The sequence below is a fragment of the Nasonia vitripennis genome, chromosome 5 (assembly GCF_009193385.2).
Source record: "Nasonia vitripennis strain AsymCx chromosome 5, Nvit_psr_1.1, whole genome shotgun sequence".
In the NCBI taxonomy this organism is placed as follows: Eukaryota; Metazoa; Arthropoda; class Insecta; order Hymenoptera; family Pteromalidae; genus Nasonia; species Nasonia vitripennis.
Genome location: NC_045761.1, coordinates 9,467,879 through 9,492,683, shown reverse-complemented (window position 1 = coordinate 9,492,683; position 24,805 = coordinate 9,467,879). Strand labels below are relative to the sequence as shown.

The following is a 24,805-nucleotide window of genomic DNA, read 5'->3' as shown; positions in this document are numbered from 1 at the left end:
ATTTGAGATCACGGATGGCGAGGAAACGGTAGGAAATTGGACAGAAAGAGAAGGAAAATCAAGAACTCCACTTAGAAAGTAACAATGATTTAATGATGATATATGTAGATAGCGACATTACAATATAGTGATTACGCGTGCGTGCGCTGAGCATTCGTGATTTGTTTTTTCATTTTATCTTCATGCAAATATCGCAATAAGTTACTTCATCTTTTCTTATAATTTGTATCATTGTTATTTTTTTTTTACAGTAAAAAAGCGATTTGGCGTTGCTTAGGTGATATCAGTTATGCTTAATTACGGCTAACTTTCGTCGAAAATTGATAGTCGCTGAGATGGCGATCCACCTGCATAATTATTTTCATTGTAAATTGGTGTATCGCGATTTGTCAAAAAGTCGGAGTTGGTAAATATTTCTTTATAGTTTTTCAAATTGATTATTAAATTAAGAGAGTTAAAGTTTTTCCTTGTCTTTATAAAATGGAAGATATAATTATTCGATATGAAAATAGAGAAGTAAGATCCAGAAGGAACGATTTTTTTATTTCTGAATTTTCAAGTCTTTTCTTGGCGGTTGCTCTTGATTCTCAAAACCTTACTTTCAACGACTATTGTTGATTTGCGAAGTGTTTCTTTAATTTGACTATATACGAGCGAACGATTCTGCGATAACGTATATTACCATTTAGCTAGTTAATAATTAAATAAAACAGCGAGCTTTAGGCGCTGACGCTTGTAAAGTTGACGACAGAATCGTTCTACACGACTGATAGATTCGACGCATATACTACAAGCTAGGTCAATTATCTCGTTAATGGGAATGCCTTTAATGACGATCGTTGATGCTGTTGGCCGAGAACCATCTCGATACACTGAATTATCAGGAACGTCTACGTGTAAATTGTTGCATCGATATAGTATACAGCCGGATATTCGGAACTCGGCGGTGTATTTTTGCGCTAAAACTTGTTTGTCTTAATCTTTGTAAACGTTAGGCTGACTTACATCTTAAAAAACGTCTTACAAAATGACCCAAACGACGAGTCGTGAAGCGATCATTTGCTTATACAATACACAATAATCCGTATTCGCTTATAGTCTACGCGCTATGTACATTACGTTCTCTTATATTTGTTTATTCATTTTCTTTACAATAAAATGTCGAAATACAGCAACAAGGGCGATAAAACACAACAAGGGCAAGTACACGTATATATATGTGTGTATATATATATATATGTCATATATGTATAGTTATGTATATATATATATATATATATATATATATATATATATATAATAGCAATATGTATATGTGAAGTGCGAAACAGGGTGTGCACAATAGAATTTCGAATGACTCTCAAAAGTCGAGGTACAAAACAAACAACAACGACTTGTTTCCCATTTATATTATACTCGAGATATACTTCAACGCTACACCTATCATTGATAATAACGCGAATTGCGAAAGTGATCGGTACAGTCGTGCGCGTTTCGCAGCATCCCCGTCCATCACTGCGTCGCGTATATACTTCGGCGAGCTTTGTCCTTTCTCTTCTCAACTTTTGCCCATCAAGACTACACAGCGGAAGAGCTATTACGATACTTAGGCACATATATAAAACTCCTACAGGTTTATTTCATTTTCTTCGACCTCGTACTCCCTCGCGCTGCCCATCTACTTTTCGACATAGCGACAAACATTCGATCACGGAGACCTGCCTTACCGACGTCCACGTTCCAACCCAAACACTCGTTTACAATCTCTCGCGTTACATCATCGAGTAAACAAAGACGCTTCTACTATCTACAGATTATGAATCGTCGCGAATGAAACTACGACCAACGACAAATACGGGGGACTTTTGTATATATCAAAGCAACGTCAACTCAAGCGCACGATCATCCGGTCGACTAGCATGAGTGCACTTGCCCTATTGCGATTCGTCAAGCGTCAGTCGTTACACATTATATTATTACACTCGATACAGATCCGTGACTACGCGACGCTCGCGCGTCAAAGGTAAACGAAAATTCTGACAAGTAAGAACTCTGAAGGACAGGACAAAGAACCAAAAGGAGTTGACACCTTATTGTCGTTGGTATGTAAATTGTTCCTCCGGCTTTCGCGACACTATAAATACTACGCACGCACACCGTACAAAGTATCGGAGAGACGATTAAAAATAAGAGGAAAGGTAAGAGCCAACAAAAAACAAAAATGAAGAAACGTCCGCTTCGATGTAGCGCTTCGTAGACTAGAAGAAAGTGATTCGCCGCGCTGCGGACGAAAAAAAATATAATATGTACAAATAGAAGAGCCGCGTCCATCTCGTCAGAGCGGTAACTTGGCGAGTTCGGAAGAGTGATGGGGAGATAGAGAGGCTCCTCTAGTCGACGTTGTCGTCGCTGGCGCAGTAGTCGTCATCGTCGAGGAATAGCTGCTGCTGTTGGCCACCGCCGCCGGCGGGCCTCGAGCCGCAGTGTCAAAAGACGCAGGCACAGTCCTCGGAAGCCCTGGCCTACCTGGCCCGTTTGCGATTCAGCTTGGCAAGTTTGCGTCGCTTCAGGATCAGCTGGTAGAGGCTGTCGAGGCCCTCGTGCAGGCCCTCGCCCGTTATCGCACAGGCCGGCTGGACGCGGATGCACGCCGAGCCCGGCATCGACGACAGCTCCAGCACGCCCAACTGCTTCTCCAGCTCCTCGACCTCCTTGGCACCTGCAAGTCGACGAAATTTGCCGTTAGTCTCGCTCTGATTCCATTCGAAAAGCTACATCGAACTCTCCGAAGATGCAAGCGTCGCTTCAATTTCCAAGCCGCTGCATCTGCGCCAATCAGAGGAAGCGCGCGTTACTTATCGCGGAAAGTTACGTAAAAATTCTCAATCGTCGAGCGTCTCGGCGCAGCTGCAGCGTAATATCGTGATGTCATCCCCCATCGGCGTATTAAAGCTGAAGCGACGCCGGCGTCAATTTGAAACTAATTGAAGAAGCGGGAAAAGCTGGAGCCCCGTCACTTGCGCCTCGTTGCGAGCGACGCGCTTCAAATAGCCCCGCGCGGCTTTCGCGTGTAAAAAGTCGAAAATTCCCAACGATAATAACCGGACGACTAAGGTCACCGCAATGATGTGAGAACGATTGTAATTGCGACGGCGTTTCGTAATGATACGAGAAGAGAACGATACGTTGTATACAGAATGCATGTATAACGAAACGGGCCACACCGAAATTCGAGCGTTGCGCAAGGCTTATGTAAATCTAGAACAAAAGTCAAGCTCTTTCGATATCAGTCATTCTGTATTACAGCGAGTGTGTTATACACACCTTTCACATTTCGGGAGACAGCGCGCGCGCCGCGTCGGATTAACCTACTTGCTTCAAAGTTACGCTTTAATTACCGACCTTAAGCCGCCATGCGAATATTCTCTGAAGTTTTTTAATTTATCAGTTACTTTTCGGTGTCTCGGATTTGCATGTGCCGAGCGCGTACGTGAGAGAGGAGTGAATCTCCATATCTTTATTAGTCTCCGCGAGCAAATATCGTTAGACTGAGTAAACTCTCCCGTCTACGGCGATCTCCGCTCGTTCTGCAAGTAAAACAGGCGCGGAAAAGTCAATCGTGTTGGTTCTAACAAACTGCTTGAATTTACAGAGAAAAAATCTACCGATCGTTAATCATACAACATAAAAATATATTGAGTACGTCGTCTCAATTTTCGTCCGTAAAACGATGAAGCAGTACAGCGAAGTAGGTCAGAGCCGAAACAAACGCTCGCATTAGATTCAATAGACTCGGATCCAGCCGCCCCCTTGAATACACGCACGCAGTCCCCCCCGGGAAAGCACTCCGTCATCGAGGACGATTGGAAGAAAAAAGAGCGTATACAGCATCCCCCGAAGTTGACGAAATACTCCCACGCCAACAAGTGGCGCGTTAACAGCTCCCTGCGATGTAAGCGCAGTGGAATAAATGAAAAACACGCGGAAGACGACTAACCGGGGAGATCCTGCTTATTGGCAAGTATGAGTATGGGAACGCCCGCATTGTCGGGGCTCCTGGCTGTCCTCGTCAGTTCCATTTTCGCCTCCTCGAGTCTCTCGGTGTCGCAGGAATCCACGACGAATATGATGCCGTCGGTGCAGCGGGTGTACGACTTCCATAGCGGCCGAAGCTTCTCCTGTCCGCCCACGTCCCACACCAGGAAGTTCACACCTGCGAAGGGAGAATTTGTTTTGTTATTATTATTTCGCTCTAACTCGAGACCATCTCGCGTTCGCTCGCGCCTCCGGCGAAGTTTCGAGCCGCACTGTCACCGCGTAGTTTCGCAACCGCAAGCTTCTTCCGAAAATCTCTATAAAATCTGCGACGTCGACAACAAAGCTGCAGAGATCATATATAACGAACGAAAATTAATCATCGTTCAGAAGAAAACGTCCGCGCGAGAGCCATAAAATGTAGCTCGCCGTCCCGCAAAACACACCGCGCAGAGAAAGAAGATTCCTCTCTCGGAGTAACCGCAAGCGTATTATAACCGCACACGCGCGTCCGTGATGCTCCTCTCGAGGAGGAATGCGCGCATAGATTGAAAGGTCTATAATTTCGTTAGACGCGCGCTAGGATACAGGTTCGACTTACGGGAATATGCGCGCAGTGACTCGGAACTATTCGTTCGATGCGAAAATTGTCGTCCTCTGCTGATTGTTATATCGAGTATAGTATGTGAAAAATTTGAATTTTCAATAAATCTTTAATTTATTTTTCTATAAAGCCATCGCACGTATAAATTTTAAATAGTTCCGAGCCTCGAGGCCACGAAGCCGCAGGTATACGGGCTTCGTGCGCCGACGCGTCGCTTTCTCCTCATATACCTGCAATGTACTCCGGGCCCGTAGCGGCGCGTCCCTCCACCCCCAGTTTTCCGATGTTAGTTCCCGAGTCCTGCCACTAGGTGGCGGACAACCTGATCCTCAACTCGCAAGCGGCAAGAAAAGTTCCCGATCAATATAAGGCCGCTTCAACCGCTACTATATAGTACGTGGTACGAATGTTCTCAGGTAAGACCTATGTGAGCATCGAGACCGCTGTCAAGCTCTGACGAAAGTCATCTCGCACGGATTCTGCGAGCGACTAGGCAGTGGACTCCGTTGTGGAAAGTCGTAACTCCAACGGGGGGTTGTCCGAGTCGGATGCATGTATGGCCGTGTCCATATGTGTAACGACGCGATGAAGGCTGCCGTGATCTGACTAGAACCAAAGGATATGTGCCTCACCCGGTCATCGTATAGGCCCGGCTGACGAGTCCGAGAGTAGGCCCAACGATAAAAGACCCAGACGACGTGTATGCTGTCCGACGAGCTTGGTAGCGGCGCCGATGTTCACTGATCATTGCGAATGGGGCCAACAGTGTGTCCCGACCACTGTCCCATGTACTGAGTACAGACTATGACCACATTTTTTGATTTTTGCAAATCAATTTTTTTTCTATTTTGCTTTATAAATGCCTATTTAATATAAATAGGTATAGGTATAGAATATATTTTGCAAAAGCAAAGAATCTTTCAACATCGAATAGTCTCAGAGCGATACTAAATGATAATAAGAAGTGAAAACAAGTAATTATAAAGTGCTAGTGATTTTACGTCGATGGAAAGAAAGTTACAGAAATTCAAAAATCTGAAAACCTAACTGTTAAGACGCTTGGATTTCTCCATATTTTAATACAATTTTCTTAACAGTTAAGAATTCTTCTTTGTGTCAAGGATTCTTTTCTCTCGGTGTACGGTTTATCATCGTGATTTATGCGGAGAGACGCTTGTTGGTGCATAATCGAGGAAAAAAAACGATATTACGCGATTTATAGAAGAAGTAGCATCGAAAATTTCCATTCCGAGAATGCCTATACCGCCGCCGTGTAGCAATATAATGTAAAGAGCCCTGACTCATCCCTCTGCTGCAGCGCTTTTATTATCGAAGGAATCTCGATGTTCACACTTCCATATACGTGACGCGCGCGCATAAGACGTGTATAGTATAAGCCGATCTTTTGCTCTGCATGATTCTTTTCTTTTTCTCGGGGACACACACGGCTTAGCGCTGTATTCAAATCGTTATTACATGTTTTTGTACTAAAATGCAGATTAGGTATAATACATATCGTGGATTCGAACGAGAGGGTATAATTATCTCGAGAATTTTAAACGCAGTATACGTTAGTTGCGCGAATTATCTCTCTCTCTGGCGACTAGTCTCCCCGGGGAGGGGGTTAATGAGCTTACAATGAGTGTCTTATTTATACGTTTACCAGGGACACGCGCTCGCGCGAATTCGCCTCTAATTCTTATGCTTGGCTGAAAATAGCCGTGTGTACTCTGAGTAATGAAGCGTGACTAGCTCTTTGCTATTCGTGTATGCATTTCTGAGCAGTGTTTCGTCCACTTTTCTTTGTCCCCAGCGTATATTTCCGCCTCCAAGAATATTGTCCTTCTCTATTCTAAACCGCATTAGCGCTTCTATCGAAACAAAAGATCGTTCAGCGAGATTTGCCATTAAAATCAACGTTCTACAATCGATCCTCGAGAAGTGACTCACCCTTGGCTTTGCCTATGCCGCCCCGTATCCGCTCGCAGTTGAAGCCGATCGTGGGCACGGTGTTGATGTACTGGTCGAACTTGAGCCTGTAGAGGGCCGTAGTCTTGCCGGCGCTGTCGAGTCCGAGCATCGCCACGTGGAGTGGCGTCCCCGTCGGCAGGGCCTCCAGCAGACTGCTGCCCCCGCCCGTCCCGCTCCTGCCCATACCCGCGCCCATCTCCTTCTTCGAGCTCTCAAGGCTCGCCTTTTATCTTCTCCTCCTTAGAGCTGTAACGAGAGAAAATGAGATTTAGATATGTGTTTTTTTTCCGGCGATCGATACATACACTCGGGGATCTGGGTCAGCGCCGAGTGTTTTTTATACGGACTATGGCGCGCGTGGGAATTGGCGACCGATTGGTTCTGGTCCGGGTTGTGGTTCGGGACGTGGCTTTTTTTATGTTAGATTAGTGCGTAATAAATGCGAACAAAGAGGATATCGTTTCGCGGAAATAGGAAGAAAAAATTGCTGAAGGTAGACGTACTGCCTCATCATCGCGGCTCTCCGAGCTAGAACCGAATAATTTTCGCAGCCGACGATATAACGAAGCGAAGTTTCTGCATCAGACTGTACTCTCCGCACGACAGTAAAAAATTAATTAGCGGGAAGTCGGGGGGGAAACGCGCACAAAGCAAAACGCGGAGATCCCGTCATGGTCACGGGGTTCCGCTGAATATAACCATGATCGCTATCGACCGATTTCTATACTATAATAAAAAAAAAGCACACACAGAGCGATCAGCACGTTAAATAAGGCGCGCACTTGCTCCCATCGAATCGATTAGTCTTCATTACGCGTTCCTATTCGTAACTTTTATCTCGTATACACGTGTGCCCCATTCATAACGCGCACCGCGCAGCTCCATTGAGGGAAAAATCCCGAGCATGCACACCGTTATACACACCTATAAGCGGCGAGCAGCTCTCGTGATTTCCCGACTTCCTCTCTTCCTCTTTCTCTCGTGTGTGTGTGTGTGTGTGTGTGTGTGAGTATGTGGTGTACCGCTCCGATGGGCGTCCGGTCGCAGCGGCAGCAGAGCGAGGAGAGCGGGCGCCGATATAGGTGGGCGCTCAGGCGCGCCGCGCTCTCCTCTCACTCGTGAAGCCGGACGTGGGAAGCGCCGGGCGACTGCCGCGAGTAGGAGGCAATTCACGGACTGCCATCGGCGCTTCTCTCGAGACGGTGATGCTGATGCTGATGATGACGACGACGAGGAGGACGATGATAACGAGACTCGCTGCTCTCACCACCGGACTTTCTGTAACAGGAGATCGAGAGAGGCTGATTAGCTTTGGATATTTTGATTCGATTCAATTTTTTTGTTAATTAATGAAAATTACTGCACCCAGTGTATCATAGCGGCAATTGCCTTAAAGACTTAAAAGCCGAGTTGCGGCTAAATCGTAGAGATAACTCGAGAGAGTTTGTCGCGAAAGGAAGAAAAAATAAAGAGAACGACCAAATTCGGCAAACTTTTTCGCACGCGCGCTTTGTACCCAGTTCAGTCGGCTAATTATCAGCCATATCCTCATTAAAACTTTCCCTCTTTCTCCCCGGCGCTGCTATACTCTTCCCCCTCGGCCCGCACGTGGATTTCGCTCGCTTTAAAGCGATAGTGATAACGTTGGGATTCTTATCAAAGAAAATTAAGAATTTAAAAATTGTGACCTCGTTCGACGGATTTGAAAGGAAGGCGCGAAATTCAAAAGAAGCTTAAAAAGACAAAATAAGTAGCTAATTGGAAGAGCCGAACAGCGTGTCGTACAAGTCGACTTATACAATCGTAGTACGTATACGCGAGCGTGTGCACTTCCTCCTCTTTTCCGCGAGCGCAGATCAAACAGGTATTTCAAGCTCTCCGTGAATCCGATAGAGAGAGAGAAAAACACACGGTAGTCTAACGTACGTAGATACAGTATTATACCGAGAAAAGAACTGGATTACAAATGGCGACAATAGTTCCGAGGATTTCTCTGCCGAATCCGGATTACCCTCGCTTTGCATTCAAAGCCTTACGCAATTCGCGCCTATTGTGAAAACTACGCGATAACAGGTTTTTACCGTCTCGATAAAAACGAAAACCCGCGCGCCAGTCCTGTGAAGAACTGGTCCCCCAAGGCTTTTCACGTTATAAAAAAGCTCCCGGAAAACCGGGCCCTCGGAGAGAGAGAGAGAGAGAGAGAGAGAAAGGTTCCATCGGAGTCACGTAGCAACAAAGCCTGCTCGGTGTGTATATAGAATATTTCGGCGGTGCATCAGCGCGCGCCTAAGGGAGCAGAAACTCACCGGCACCTCTTCTCTCCCCACTACACACAGATCGGCTGTATAACCGCAGGAGAGAGAGAGAGAGAGAGAGAGAGAGAGAGAGAAAAAGAAACGAAACGAGCTTATGTAGGCGAATCGAAACGAGTCGTCCCGTCGCTCGCGACTAGAGTGGGTCATCTCTCTCCCTCTATGCACGGCAGGTATACGTGTATAAATGCACCGATGCACACAGCGAGGCGCGAATGCATCGAACCTGTACACATACTTCTATAATGCATTCACTTACGCCGAGTATATTTTATACACGTAAAACTCGTGGCTGATGTGTATACGTGCAGGTATGGAGTGTCTCTCTCTCTCTCTCTGTCTCTCCTTTCTCTCTCGTTCGCCGCCGCTTCACCGACTTTTCTACCTGTCCGCGCGCGCCACGCGATATCCTTCTGTATCTCTCTCTCTCTTCGCGTCTCTGTGTGTGTTCTGCTTTTTTTTTCTTCGAGCCGTGTCTTCTTTCGGGTCTACGGCGTCGCGAGTTTATCTGGATCTTTCCGCGCGTCTCTCTCGTTTCACCGTGACCAAGTTTTCCTGGAAAATTTCCCTCTATCGGCTGTCAGCGATACGGCTTCATTAGGTTCTCGGAGGAGCCGTTTGGTGAAAGCATTTTTTTCTTCTTGATTATACGCGACGACGGCTGTGTTATAAAACTGATTTTCATAAATTAACCAAGTGTGGTTGGACTCTCTGTGAGCGCGAGATTTATTTCAGCTGTATAAATGTTCGACACTGTTACTTTTTTTTTCTCCGATGATTTATTCATATATCCCTCGGCCGTGTGTGTTTCATTATTTTTCAGCGAAGCCGTACGTCTTACCTCGGTTTGGCGTAATATTTCAGACTCTTTATATTCAGCTCTGGAGCAGCATCATCCTTTCGATCTTTCGAAACTCTCTCGGCCTCTTTTGTTTCCTTATATTATACGCGCGTCGTATATATAATACACACGTATTATACACATCTTCTGCTCATCTTTTGTTCTCGCGCCTGATGCATCCCGGCTCTTTTTCCCCGATTCGGCCTTGATACACATACTATATAAGCATTGTCGTCGTTTCTCTCTTCTTTTCGTCTCTCCACTATATAGATATACACATCCTCGCGGCCGAATCGCATTCGACGGATGAAACCGCAGTATTTTCCGCTGCGCATAGTTGCAATCGAGAGAGAGAGAGAGAGAGAGAGAAAAGTCGACGCGAGGGAAAATATATAGAGATAGAGATGAACGGAATGTCCATTGTATTCTCCGTGTGCATCGCTCCTCTTTTTCTTATCTGCTTTTCTCCCCCCCCCCCTCTCTCTCTCTCTCTTTCAGTTTCTCTTAATTGCTCCCCGAGTTCTCTCGCTGCTATTCTCTTTTCCACCCTTTCTCCGCCGACTCTCACCGCCAGCGCGTTGTTTTTTGCACTCGAGTGTGAGTATGTAGTTCCCTCCTATACGGATATTTTTCAGTAAATTTTATTGAAGCTGTTTTTTCAATTACGCTCGGAATCAAACGTGAACTGGAGAGATTACCGCGGTGAACGCGTGTTTTTATCATTGCCCCGCATTCGAGAGGCTTCGATCCGCGGCTGCACTCGAAAGGTCAGGATACTTACAACGTTATATAGATAGAAGCTTTTTCGCGTAGGGCTTCGCTGCCGTTCGATTAGATGAAGTCATCCTCGTTGCAAACCGCTCGGTTTGTCGTATCTTTTATATACGCCAAACGATTCGAACACAAGAGCTAATGCGCAGTGTACATATTCAATTTCTCGCATCCATACGTTTTACGTTTAACACACAAACGAAACGTCCTCAACGGCGCATCTGCATCGCGAATCTCGGCTCTATATAGATACAGCAGCTGCGAACTTCTCCTCTCTCTCTCCCTCTCGATGTTCCATCGTCTATATATCTCTCTCGGATTTTCCAGGCGCGGCCGCGGCTCTCCTTTTTCTCTCTTCGCGCTGCTGTACACAGCTCTCTAGCGGTCCAGCGCGACGCGAACAGTTATTTCTGCGGCCGAACAGTATAAGAGACGCGACGAAGCTGCAGCAGCTCGCGCGACTGTCTTCCGTATTAGCGCGAGCATGTTGTTTCTTTCTTTTTCTTTTCGTTTGTTTTCTGGAAGCGGACATATTGTGTCTGGGTGTGGATTTTTTCTGTCGGCGAGTTGGTGTACATGGAAAGGGGGGACTTCAATGGGATTTGTATTTTTGGATCGGTTGAATTTAGGTTGACGGAATGAGGAAAAAAAAGCCGAGTTCCGGTGCAGTTATATTGTTAAATTTTAGCATATTGTCCGATCGAACGTGTATAGTACGGCTCTTTCAATCCGGCAAACGAGCCAATTAAAATGAAACGCTATTGTGCGCTGAAGACAAACGGAACTCTTTTTTTTTTTTTTTTTTGTTTATTCTTTGTATATACTATCCAAACCCGCATGCATGTGTGTATCGCGCATAGAGCGTATCGAAAATCCGTCGCTCCGCCAATCCCATATCTCGCAGAAGGTATAGCACTGCAGCGACGTCCACTGAAAGCCTCCTCCACCTATTTTTTCCCCGTCTCCCTCTCACTCCGTATAACAGGCTTCTGTGCACGTATACATATAGACACAATGTAGATGCGCATCTACGTACACACAGAGAGCCGAACAACACGACGTATGGTCGTCGCCGGGTTTTCTTCACATCTATAGAGCATATAGCGAAGCAAGTCTCTTTTTGAGAGGCAAAAGCTCGGAGAGAGGGGTATACATAAAAAGCGTTTTCGCCGCGAGTGGGCAACGAGCTTGCGGCCGCGCGTCTCGTCTGCAAGCTCAGCGCTATAGCGACAGGCGTGCACCTGGCCGAAAAATCGTCCGCGGTGATGTATATCTCTTTCAGAGAGAGAGAGAGAACTTTTCTGCAGCTGCATGGAATTCTTGGCGCAGATTCGATAATACCTACACAGTCTGCTGATCGTGGCTATTTTTTCGCTGAAAGTTTTTAATAACGTGTTTCCTTTCCCTCCAGCCACATATACCTACAAAAAAATCATACGGCACACACGCCAGCCATATACACTTTTTCCAACCAAGCAGAAGATAACGCATAACACACATACATCACGAATGCATTGACCCCCGCGAGATAACGCGCTTATATAAAACAAATCAAGCGCTCGTTTCAGCAACGAAAAAAAAGTTTACATCTCTGCAGACGCACACTGCACACAAACTCTCAGACTGTCCCTGTTAAAAATACGACAAAAACTGCATCACAGCGTATGCGCGCGCGCTCCGGCATCAACAGCGAGAGAGGAGAGCTATTTCTGAATCGCGACAGATTAATGTCCTCTTTAAAAGCAACAGTAGTGCGCCTCTCCCCCTCGTATATACACGCGACTTTTTACCAGCTCTCCCTCCTCTCCAGCGAATGTTCCTTGCGCGTCTTCTATAAATAAAGCCGTTTGTGTATAGTGATGTATATATTCCAGTGGAGGGAGAGAAAAAGAGAAACTTTTTATACGTATATCTATCTGATAGTGAAAATAAGCTCCGCTGGGGGTTTATGCAGTGCATAAAGGGTGCGGCAGTGTGTGTTTGAGCAAGAAAAATTATTTCGTCGCGAGAGAGAGAGAGCAGCAGCGCGTGCGGAGCTATTTTTAAGAGAGATGACGCAGCGAGCGAACGTTATCTCGAGAGAGACAATATTATCGCTGATTAGAGGGGAAAAAGAGCGAGTTTTGCTGCGTATACCTGTTTCAAGCTAAAAGTATAATATCGACGCTGGAATAGGATAAAAACGAGATAAAGAGACAGAGGAAGAATTAACCTTACACGTCAAAATCCAAAGCTCCGACATCAACAACGAGCGTCAGCAGCTTATATCACGCGACGACGCTCGCAGCCATTAATCTCGTCACCCGACACTTTCATTAAAGAAAAAAAACGCGAGACAAGCTCCACAGTTTGAAAAAAGAAACACTGCAGCGAAGAATCCGCGCCTGGCATTGTACCGAGCGCCAGAGTGAAAAGAAAGGCCGCATACATATGCGCGTAAAAAAAGGCCTCCGGGAGAGTATAACACGTCGCAGGTGCGAAACTGTCGCGCATATGCGTTTGCGAGAAAGAGCAGCTGCTACTGCAAGAAACGGGCCGATAATGTGGCAGTGCGGAACACACACGGGATGAGAGGCAGTGACCTACAGAGCCAGATTTCTCTCACGTGTGTGCCCCCCCCCCCCCCGTGTGATATTCGACTCACCCACTTTGATAAAAAATCGCTGCGCTGATGTGTATAGGGCCGACGATCGATCCGAGCAATTAAAGCCCGCGGGATGCACAGTGGTGTACACGGATGACGAATCGAAGATAGAGTCTGCCGTGTGCGCGCATGCAGCAGCGAGAACGTATGCGGAGAGCCAGGAAATTGAAACGTCCGGCCGTGATTAACGCGCTGCATTGCGCTCAAAGTTGGCCTCCCTCTCGTCGGATACACTTATAGGTATATCTGTGTGCAGTTCGCGAAATAGCGAGGCTGATTTTCCACTTTGGGACACTGACATGCGCGACGTGAGTAATTGAAAACTACGCGATATTTATACGCACTTTCGTGGTTCTCTCTCTCTCTCTCTCTCTCTCTCTCTCTCTCTCTCTCTCTCTCTCTCTAAAGTGGAGGAAGAAGTACACACAAAAGCCGCAACGTTTCTTTCTTTCTCCCGCGAGAACAAAGCGGAATAATCCCGAAGCTGGAAATCCAACTAGCAAATTTCGCCCCGAAATCCCCCGAAGTGGAGGAAGAGAAAAGAGAAAGAAAGAAGGCGTGGAGAATAGAAGCGAACGAGCTATAGCTAAAGAAAGAAAGAAAAAACAGAGCCAGCTCACAAAAGAGAGCACACAGTATATGCTTCAATGGGCGCGACACATCGACGAGAGAGAGGATGAATACGTCTCGACGTTCGGCCCCTCTCTCTCTCTCTCTCTCTCTCTCTCTCTCTCTCTCTCTTTCGGGACCTTTACTCTCCGGATTAAAACTCTACACTCTGTATAACAAGCAGCAGCCCACATGCCTTCCTTCCTTCCTTCCGCAGCACAGCTTCCACCTGCCCTTCTGACTCCGGATGATCCCACGCGTTCTTTTTTCTCACGACTCTGTCTCTCTCTCTCTCACTCTCTCTCTCTCCACGATTTTTTCGAGAGAGCTGAGTGCACTTATACACATACATTTCACACATACGCGACACGTGCGCGGAGACGGTAAAGCGGCATCGCAACTTTTTCCCCGGCGGCCGATCAGCGACGCACACGAGAGTTATATTATATACGGGGAGAAAGTTTCGGATCGTCGTATACTTACACTCGCGTTTAATATAATGGACACCTGACAGATGTGGGCATGTGTATACCTGCGCGCTTTTAAGAGACCGATATAGGATATGATGATGCCGGCAAAAAGTTCCCGACGTGTATCGAGACTTCTTCGCTTGTCGCGCTGATGACAAGTTTTTGTCGTGTAGCATATGCTTTCACATTTATACACACAGTCGTTTACGATCGGAGAAGCGAACTCTCGCAATTATAACAGGTGAAAGGAGCAACACATCGGTATTCGATCGTTCCGAAGCTCATCTCTCGTGTGTACACACGTGCACAAAAGACACACTATATAAGACGTCTTCGAAATTTACTGTAAAAAGAACCTCCGTCCCGTTACAACGTCGAGAGAATACGTGCGATTTTCCACGGCAGTAAACGCCCGCGAGCCACCGCGAAATAAAGAATCGCAGCCCCGACTATATACAGTTGATTTATTATCGACTCGCGCTTGTATAACGAAAATTCAATCAAAAGTGGCGTTATTCCCCGTAAATCAGGCTTCGCGATGCTTTTTCAACTCCGGCGCTTTCTCCATCATAGACGGTCGCGATTAGGCAAGACTATATCCTCATCTCTCAGCCGTGAACCGGTGAATAAGTGCTAAAAGAAAATATCGGGTGTATAATCGATTCCGCCGGTGCAGGAAGGATCCCACACACAATATCCGCGATGTGTGTTTCCTCTTGAGCGGCAGATGCCGACTCGACATCTGTCTCTTTTTTCGAGAGCAGGAAACCGCGAGAGAGAACGACACCCGCATACGTCGTGAGAAGACGAAAGCGCTTGTATCGACATATTAATAATAACTGAGGCCGCAGTTTTTTGCAGTTTATCGATTCGCGTCATTTTACGTCCCTCTATAGATATCTGGAGAAAAACACAACGACTGCACTTAACAGATAGCGACGGAGGCACAGACGACAATTAGTATAAATTCATAAGGAAAGTTAATTCAAGTTCACTCGCTCGCGACGCGCCGGATTACAATGTAAATTGCAGCTCTAATTAGGGCCCGCTATATACACGTCTCTCTCTCTCTCTCAATCTCTTTTTTGCAAGCCCCGTGCACTCGCCTCCTCTCCTCGTCACCGCTTTCTCTCTTTCTCCAATAAGAGAGCGCACCAGGCAAATGAGCGTCCCGTGTGCTCGCTTTTTTTTTTGCATCAGATCCACCGAGTATGTAGATATAGCCAGGGGCAATTATTCCACTTTACGGTGAGAGCGTATATATTGGAGATTCCCTACTGTGCAGTCATATAGTTTCGATATCTCCTGATTACCCAGCAGTTTCAAAATTATACCTCGGAAAAGTAAACTGTGGATTCCTTTCGAAACGATAACAAAAAAAAGCTGATGGTTGACGAAACACATTATATATACAATACACACACACGAGAGGAAGAGCGTCCTCCTCGCTTATGTATAAACGCAAGCGCACGCAGCCGCGACGCAAAACAAACAGAAGCCCCTCGTCGTCGTCGTCGTCGGGCACAATAACCTCCAATTATTACACTTAAAGCCAGCCTCGAAGGGGACACGCGCGGAGAGTGAAAAATTCAGCGACGCGAGAGAGCCGCTTCCGACAAAAGGATAATGTATAAAAACGCAGTGGTAAAACGCTTCAAAGGGTTAAATCGTGTGCGCGGGATTTAACTGGCTCGCTTTTCTTAAATTTTAATGCCAAAGACTCGCTGCAGTTCGTTACGCCCGAGAGAGAGAGAGAGAGAGAGAGAGAGACGCACTTCCGAGAGCGGATGAAGCCGGTAATTGAGCGCTAGTATAAGTATTACTGTATATTCATTCACTTGCAGAGTCAGGCTATATCGTTTACCTGCATAGCAGCTCGCCCGATTGATTAGATTCTGGAGCAGCGGGTTTTATCTTTCACCGCAGTGGGAAGCTACACGTCGCCGCTTATCTAATTCGGTTTGACGCGAGCTTCTATGCTGCGCGTGTGTTTTTTTGAATCGTTGCTCTGACGAAATAGTAGTGTATTTGTGTCTGTTCTTTTTCACTTTGTTGTTGTTGGTATTATTATACCTGTGTATAGGACTCGTTCGAACGCGCGAGTTGATTTTCACAAATGAATCCACGTCGGGATAATGAAACGTAATTCCGGATCATTATCGTGTTCAACGAGCGGTATACTGCGCGGCGCTGCAGAAAAAAAAAGGTTTCCGACTGTATAGAGTAAGTTCGTCCGTATACGGAGTATATAGTGTCGTGCAAATCCATTATACTTTTTTTTTCTAGTTTTACACTGCAGGCCTACTTCTATATCCTTTTGTCGCAAAGAGAAAGACTGCAGTAGCTTTCTCCGCGAAAATTGACGATCTGTAAAACGGCCTCCGAGATTTTACGTTGCGTCCCGTTATAACGTTTTCCAATTTTCCAAAGCGACTCCACAAAGAACGAAATTTTGTCGACAGCGTCGCCTCATCATCATCATTGCGTCGCTCGCCATACACATGACAATAAGCGACCTCACGCGTGTACGCATCGAGATTCCGAAAACAATGTGCTCATGAATCTTTCATCCCACGTCCAGCGTGTAAACACCTATACGCTGTCCGTCATCAGTGGACGTCCAGCCAGCCCGTTAAGTATATAGACGCGTATTCTAAAAAAATAGCGCACAACAGCAGCAGCAGCAGCAGCAGCTGACGAACAGAAGGAAACGATAAAAGCACAGAGGAACAATGCGGCAAGTTGTCGGCCTGGTTTTTGCATATTACACGCGACTGCAAAGCAGATCTCCGCACGCGATGATGCCCCGGGTTTACTGGAACAGTGTAGTATATTTTACGGATGTTATGCGCCGAGTTCACTTTTCGGATATCCCGTCTCTCTCGGTATCGAGTTCCGAGGATAATTTACGCGACGGATCGTATGTGCTTTTTACGAAAAACCTGCGCAGCCGCGGCTGTGTATGTTTACGGTCCGTTTGAGCGAGAGAGAGGATTAAGCACTGGAAAACATAACCGTGTGTGCGTGTGTGTGTCGTTTGCATAAATATATACTTTGTGTATATGGAGCCGCGGAAAAACACGTGAAAACAGGCTTATGACTGAGTCATAACATGAATCCATCGACTGGGATTGAGCCGTTCAAAAATCCGTATATAAAGAGAGAGAGAGAGAGAGAGAGAGAGAGAGAGGAAACGGAACCTATATAGAGAAGCATCCATCTCGGGGAATTTCACCGTGTACGGTAATTTTTAATGGGCTTTTTCCTCCTCCTCCTCCTCCTTCCGGACACACGGCCGGCTATCCTCTCTCGGCTATTTAAGGCGCGAAAACGCCGCGCAGAGAAAGCGAGTCACGTGGGCGGCCACACGGGTTCCTATATAATAATGGGGCCGCCGCTAAGCGAGAGAGGAGTCGACCGGTGCATGGTTGAGATAAGCGCTCGGATTATTGACGATACGACCGGCGCCTTTGTTTTTTTTCTCTGCTGATAGTATCTCGTACAGATATATTGGAGCCAGCTACGGTGCTCTAGAGAGCGTGACGCCGTGGCTCGTGGGAGGATTCTGTCCTTCGGGTTTCAAGTGTGTGTGTATGTGCAGGTTTTTTATCGGAAATATTTGTCCTCGAGAGCTTTAGGCTACTCACACACAACGTCTTCGTGATTCGTTTTTACTTCCCGGGAGAATAGTATGACAGGTGATTTGTATATCTTTTACGCGGATGTGTGGGATGTGTATGTACGAGAGCGAGAATCAGCGGAAAGAATCTGCCGTGGCGTGTGTTTCTCGCGCGATTGACACGAGTCGTCGAGGAAAACACGCGTAAGTTGCGAAAGAACAGAGACGACCCGCTAATGAGCCCGTCAGGAGTATAGTATAGGATTCCGGAAACGCAGGTGAGGCGAAAACCCCCACGCTCTCGCGCAATGAAGAATCCTCGTGTCCTTGGGGTGAAATTGCAGTTTAGTCTCGAGATTTATTAAAAAAAGAGGCTCATCTCGAAGAAAGAAAGAAAGGAATCCGCGAGTGGCTGCAGAATTAGCAAAGGAGAATACAAGAATATACTCGCTCGAGAGAGGAGGCATTCAAAGATTCATACACGCGCCATGTGCTCCCTCGCGAGAAATTCTTTTTCTCTGCACTGCACGTGTAGGTGTATATATAGATCGAGTCGAAGCTCAAGTGTCATTCCGCTCTTCTGAAGAGAGCTCTATACATATATACTTTGCTCGCGGGAAAAGAAGCGCGCGGCGCACGTGAGATTATTTTCATCGGAAAAAGTATGAAGTCCTTCCTTTTTTCCCTCTAATAATTCAGCGGAATAGAGCTGCTATACTCACCCCTACGGGTATAAAGGAAGAAATTCTCGCGCGCGTTTTTATAGAGTTGCGGGAGGAGAGAATTGGGTTCGTTTATTATTTCAGCGCCGATGTGATTCGTCTGCGCGAATCTTTTCTCTCCGGTTTCATTCGATTCGAATTCTCCGCTTCCATTAACGTTTCGGAGCAATATCAAGCTGTGTATGTATATATAAGGAATATAGTGATACGAATAAAAATCGATGGAGCTACACGTGTAATGAAGAACCTTATATGAAAAAAGCTCTTGGAAGCCGTTGCTCGCGTGTTTACCAGCTGACAAGGCCGATGACCGTCGCTCGCGCAGGATTTGCCTCAGCTCTCTCGCGCGCGAGCGACAATTGGATTACACCTGCGCACACGCGGCCGGCTGGGATTTTTAATTCGATTGCGGGCATATACTCTGTATCGATTCCTCACGCTGTAGGTATATATATACACCTTATAAGCGCGCGTGTATACGTTTGCGGAGGGAAATCGGTGTAACACGCTTAGTACACGCAGATTTGATTTCGAGTATGCGCGGAGATCGAGCTTTCCTCTATTATACGTTACGAAATTTCTCACGGGAAACTCTACTTACGCGGCGTACATACATAATAAGCTACTGCGCGCCACAGAGTTCAACTCTAAACTTTGTTCATAACAGGACGAGGCAAAGTTTCCCTCGAATAATTCCAGCGATATCGACGTGCATAATATTATATACAGCAATTAAAAAGCCGCAGAGAGGGCGGGAGTCTCGTCAGAAAAGTGCTCTCGCAGCGTATATACAACATCGCTCGCGAGTCAACGCGGCGTGCATAATTCGGCGACAATCTCGTCGCTCCCTCGCCCTCGTGTGTGTATATACACGTATATATGGGCTGCAGTTCCGGAGGGAAAGAGAGGAGGAGTTGCGCCTTCTTCTCTCGGTTAGCAACGGGACGAGAGAGGAGCTGCTGATGCTGCGGCGGCAGAGCCGCATGGTTACAGCCCGCTCTTTCTCTCTCTCTCTCTCTCTCTCTCTCTCTCTCTCTCTCTCTCTCTCTCTCTCTCTGATGGGAGTTGAATTGTTGTTGTTGTTGTGCGAGAATGTGGTGTGTATTTTCGTTGTCGGCTCTTAACTGTTAATGGTCGAGAATATGGAGTAATTTTGAAATTATGATCATGATTTAATATAGAGGTCATTAAACCGAAAATCAATCAAGCCAACACTGTATATATACCTCTATACGCATACAACACGATCGAGCTTCTCGCGCATCAGAGAACGCGTGCGTACCCAAACCCAGGCGAAGCTTACGCAGGCGCGCAGGTTCTCCGCAGAGAGAGAGAGAGAGAGGGGGGGGGCACAGTACGCAACTCGCGCGAAATTGATTTTCGCGGGACGCGATCGCCCCCTCGGTAGAGTCCCTATATATACACACAGATATTTACATCGAACGGAGATGTATAGTATATAATATCGTGAAGGATATCGCTGCTCTCGAGCTGAATGATTGGCCAATCGCGTGGGAGGAGGAGGGACGGGATGTTTTTCTCTTATTTCGAGAACCACTCGATGCGTGCTCCAGGACATTTTCGCTCGGATATCGCGTGTCCTCCGCTGTTACGCTGTGTAATAATGATAACAATTTATACGTAAGTATATCGCTGAGCGATTGTACATCGTTTCAGGAGAAGCGGCCACAATCTATAAGACATCGCTCTCCGATACTAAATTTAGACCGATAACGATATTCCCGAAATGACTCAGAGCTTAATCGCACTTCGTATCAAAAAAATAAAAAATACACACGAGCCTCGAGATTGAACCCATCGCGCGGTATATACGCAATTAAAAGCCGCATTAAAGGCCCTCTCTCTGCGCTCGCGGGGTGGTACATAAGCTCGCGTGATTTTCCGCGGCGCACGTGCCGGCCGCCGCCGTCTGAATTTAACGCTCGCTCGTAAAAAATCTAATTCCGATGCAGCGCCGGCAGCTGAGAGCCATAAAGTACACGAGTTGCTGGCCCGCGCGAACACCGGAAGTATATCCTATGTACAACCGCGCGCGAGCGCCAAGAACGATGAATTTCGAGTCCGTTTGTTTTCGGCTCCGACGGCGGAGAGAGAGAGAGAGAGAGAGAGAGAGGGTTACGGCCGGCGAATCAATCGAGAACCGATGCAAATCGTTCGTCACGCTTTATCAGGACGTCCCAGAAACGGACGTCGATGGACGACGAGGGGGAAAAGTAATCGCTCGGGATCTCCGACGATGAACAGTTATGCAGATGATGACGCTGAGACTTTTTTCTGCTCTACGGAGAGAGACTTTAGTTCCTCGCAGCTATTGTTATGCAGGAATCTTGGAAAATTCAATCTACGGTGTAACCATCGATTACGCGAGATGGCGCGTGTAAAACCAGGCCGATCCATATCACGGCGGTGCGGGAGTGGTATAAAATTATTACCGAAGCTGTAAAGCTTGGACTGTGCGGAATAAATTTGGGATGTTAAATTCTTCATCGGACATGTATAGGATTTCAATTCCCGGAGCGATAAAAATACTCAATCCAAAAAAGCCGCGGCTCGAAAAACCGATAAGATATATAGAAAAAAAAAGAAAGAAGCGGCGCGCGATTACACAGATACCCAATCGAGCGAAAGTTATTCAACAGGTGCGCGAGTGCAAAATTTTTTTGTCTAGCCGCGCGTCTGTATTTGCTTTCATACACACGAGCAAAGTGAACTATGAGGACAAGCGCAGAGGGTCGATCGTTCGTTCTTTCCATCATCGACCGGCGAGACTTAACCTCGACATTGTCCACGTGAGAGATACTGTAATATCCGTTCGATCGGAAGAGAATCTTTGATAAAAATGACGCGACGCCTCGTTCCGGCCACTTTAACAGGGGCTTTATTGCCACTTTTTTTCCCGAGATGGATGAAGGCGGAGTTTTATCGCTGTGGGATGAAAAAAAAAGTCTTGCAGCTCTCGAAAAAGTTTCTGGCCAATCAACTTTTTTTACCCTCACTTGTTGCATATCTAAGAACTCTAATGAGAGCAGCGAGTCGGCGCTCTGAATAAACATTTTATTAATTTCAATCTCAGAGAGAGAAAGAGGGTCTATAACAAACCGACGAGACCTACAGCGCGTCTTCGGCTATTAAACCTGCTCGAGACTGGCTATTCTAATTGAAGTCGCGCTAGATTCGAGAGAACCTCGTGAAATTGGGACAGGGGCACTAATTGAAACAATTACCCCAGCATATAGCGAGTACGTAAGGTAGCTGGCTGTGGTCTCTCTCGCGGATATTGTTTTCCTCTGCGTTTCGTAATAAGCGTAGATTGAATTGATACGCTCTTGAAAATACACACGCGCGCGCGTGCCCTTAGCAGTATTGAGGCCGAAAATTCGGCTGACGCAAGCTCGCGTGACTCTCTCCGTTAACTGCGCACAGATGTGGTTATATAGAGGAAAAACGAGAGAGACGAGAACGGCTTTTTTACATTTGCAACAAACGATTATTAAACGCGTCGCTATTGTTCAACAGAGTCAGAAATCTGCGCAGAGAGAAAGCGCGAAATCAAGCTCCAATTGATCCGAGGCGAACAAAGCCAACCCCCATCAGGCCGTCACACGCGGCAGCAGCGAGCAAGCCGGCACTTAGCAACCGAGAGCGCCGCCGCCAGCCGAAATAATCCCACACACACACATACCAAAAAACGGCAAGAGGTTCACTGCCTCCGCGAGACGACGAACTTTCAGCTGTGTGCTATATGGTATACCTATAGGTAGCCACTCACGGGGATGGATTTCCACGTCCGCTCTCTCTTGTGCGGCTGCGCCTGCGCATCGCCAGCCTGAAGAGGAGGAAGGAAAAGTATAGTTTTCGCCTGGTTGCCCCCGCGTTGCGGAGCAGCGGCCAGGTAGCGCTCGGCTATACAGATACAGGTATATAACGGGAAGCCCGAGTGCAGCGCACTATCGTAACTGTGTGTGTGTGTGTTGTCTGTATGGCTGTATACGCAGCGCTCTCGGCGCGCGTATTCCGAGTTTCGAGAGAGTAAAAATAGAGCCGCCGGCTGTTACCGCGCGCGAACGGGAGATCCTATGGCTGTATCTACCTGCGAGAGAGTTTACGCTCGAATTGGGATTCGGATTTACTTTTCGAAGGTGGATGTATTATAGTCCCCGAGTTTAGTTTGACGACGACGACAGAGTGCGGAGGCTCGAGCACAGGCGTGGGGCAGAGATTTGAGAAAATTCGCTGCTTTTTTTTTCAAACGTCGAGGGAAGCTTCGGCTGTTTACGCGCCGAACTGTACGGTTATGGGGTTCGAAGGGATACACACGGAGGCTGAGGCGACAGGGAGGGACGATTGATCGCGCCAGCTGACTCTCCGAATTCTCCTGCTGAAAAAGAGTAAGAGCGTGAAAAGGGACTTTTTCATTCGAGGATCTAAAAATACCTATACACCGATTTTATGATTCAAGCCCGCTGTATACACAGACTCGACGCTTCGATTTCTCATCGAGAGCTAATATCCATAATTGCGCCTACGTCGGCGTCCCTGATACTCATATATATATATATATATATATATATATATATATATATATATATATATATATATATATATATATATATATATATATATATATATATATATATATATATATATATATATATATATATATATATATATATATATATATATATATATATATATATATATATAAAACATCATAAAAACACACGAGGATAATACGCGTCGAGGCGCGCGCGAACGGGTGAAATCGGCGGGATTCCTCGAACGCAGCGCGTTTCCACACAATCACTCTCGCGGCTTTTTCCTATGCACTGCCCCGTTACATAACCCCATCGCACGCGCGCATACAACCTTCGCGAGTGTTGTTATAATAAGTCGGGGTGACGGCTCGGCTCGCGCTGCCGCCGGCGGCCTTTTTTTATATCTCCACACTCGATCGCCTTATAGCTACGACTCTTTCAAAACAGCACGAAAAGTTTTTAGAAAGAGAGAAACGACGAGCGAAAGAGCCCCTTCGAAATTAGATCATCACTAATTGGGCAAAGAGACAGAAAATGGGGTGGATGTCTATACACAGCCTCGCGCACAAAAAAAAGGCCGTTATACAGAGAGAGAGAGAGAGAGAGAGAGAGAGAGAGAGAGAGAGAGAGAGAGAGAGAGAGAGAGAGAGAGAGAGAGAGAGAGAGAGAGAGAGAAGAGAACGTTCTTATTTTGTCCACTCACGAAGAGCGTCGTCGCGCGCCGTATACATTCGGCACTCGAAAAACAAGGCCGAATTTTTTTTCCTCTCCTCCACCTCCTCTTTCCGTTGCTCCACTTCATAATTCGCGCGTGTGTTCTCTTTTATCGCATCCGCGTGCGCGGTTATATATAGGTATATACATGCACCTGCTCCACATTCACTTATGCACACCGCGAATTAGATGCATGCGCGCGGCATTAGATCTTCTCGCGGCTGCAGATAAGGAGGTCGCGCGAGCGGTATGCGCCTATATGCATCCAGTGGTAAACAGACGACCGTCTGTGCTACGGAGTATCGTGTATAAACAAACGGCCGTATGGTAATCGCTGTATATGTATATGTGAGTGTATAGGTTCTAAGAAACAGAATGAAATACCAGAACTGACCATCGTCGTCGAGGCGGGGATCGATGCAAAGTGAGAGGTTCGCCCGACCTCTGTGCGGAGAGAAGATTATTCAGGGCCGCGTCCAGCGACCTGGCCCAGAGAGAGCGCGCGCGACACGGCGCAAACGGTCCGCAGCAGCAGCAGCTCTCTCTCTCTCTCTCTCTCTCTCTCTCGTCCCTCCTCACGAACTTTATCGATCTCGCGTCCGCGCACACATCCACACTCGCGGCCGCGAGTACTGCTTATGTACTTTCGACTCTCCTCGCGGCACTGGCTGTTTTGTTATCGTTTCCCGTATCTTCTCCTGGCTGTCCGAGTATATCCTCGGCGACGAGCTAAAGATCAGAACACTTCGTATAAGATATCGCGACGATGTGGGTCTACGTGTCGAACGCACTATGTAATAACCGAAGTCGCACTGTGAAAGGATAGCACCGTATAGCTGTGTGTTTACGAACAGCAGCGACACACGCGCGCGCGCGAGCGAGCGCTTCGACGGGCCAGCAAGCACTGAACAGTGAACACTGAACTCTCCTCTCGCGC

At 46.8% G+C, this 24,805-nt stretch overlaps 1 protein-coding gene across 2 annotated transcripts; it reads right to left on the bottom strand.

Moving 5' to 3' along the window:
* Positions 1-71: 71 nt before the first annotated feature.
* LOC100124030 (ADP-ribosylation factor-like protein 4C) lies at positions 72-24,805 on the bottom strand. Of its 2 annotated transcripts, none has more exons than XM_008217495.4 (5): positions 24,263-24,805; positions 7,535-7,888; positions 6,590-6,856; positions 3,998-4,213; positions 72-2,719 (listed from the first exon to the last, which is right to left on the bottom strand). In XM_008217495.4, the coding sequence occupies exons 3-5, from the start codon at positions 6,804-6,806 to the stop codon at positions 2,523-2,525; spliced, it is 630 nt and encodes a 209-aa protein (XP_008215717.1). In that variant the 5' UTR covers positions 6,807-6,856; positions 7,535-7,888; positions 24,263-24,805; the 3' UTR covers positions 72-2,522. The 2 variants fall into 2 exon arrangements, with proteins under 2 accessions (XP_008215717.1, XP_031788442.1); XM_031932582.1 differs by having other exon boundaries at positions 24,253-24,796.

Bases quoted from the DNA above. Each gene is read 5' to 3' on its own strand.
- LOC100124030 (XM_008217495.4), bottom strand. From the start codon at position 6,806: ATGGGCGCGGGTATGGGCAGGAGCGGGACGGGCGGGGGCAGCAGTCTG. The intron at 4,214-6,589 runs GTGAGTCACTTC...CTCCCTTCGCAG, and splicing joins CGGCATAGGCAAAGCCAAGG to GTGTGAACTTCCTGGTGTGG. The intron at 2,720-3,997 runs GTTAGTCGTCTT...GTCGACTTGCAG, and splicing joins CAATAAGCAGGATCTCCCCG to GTGCCAAGGAGGTCGAGGAG.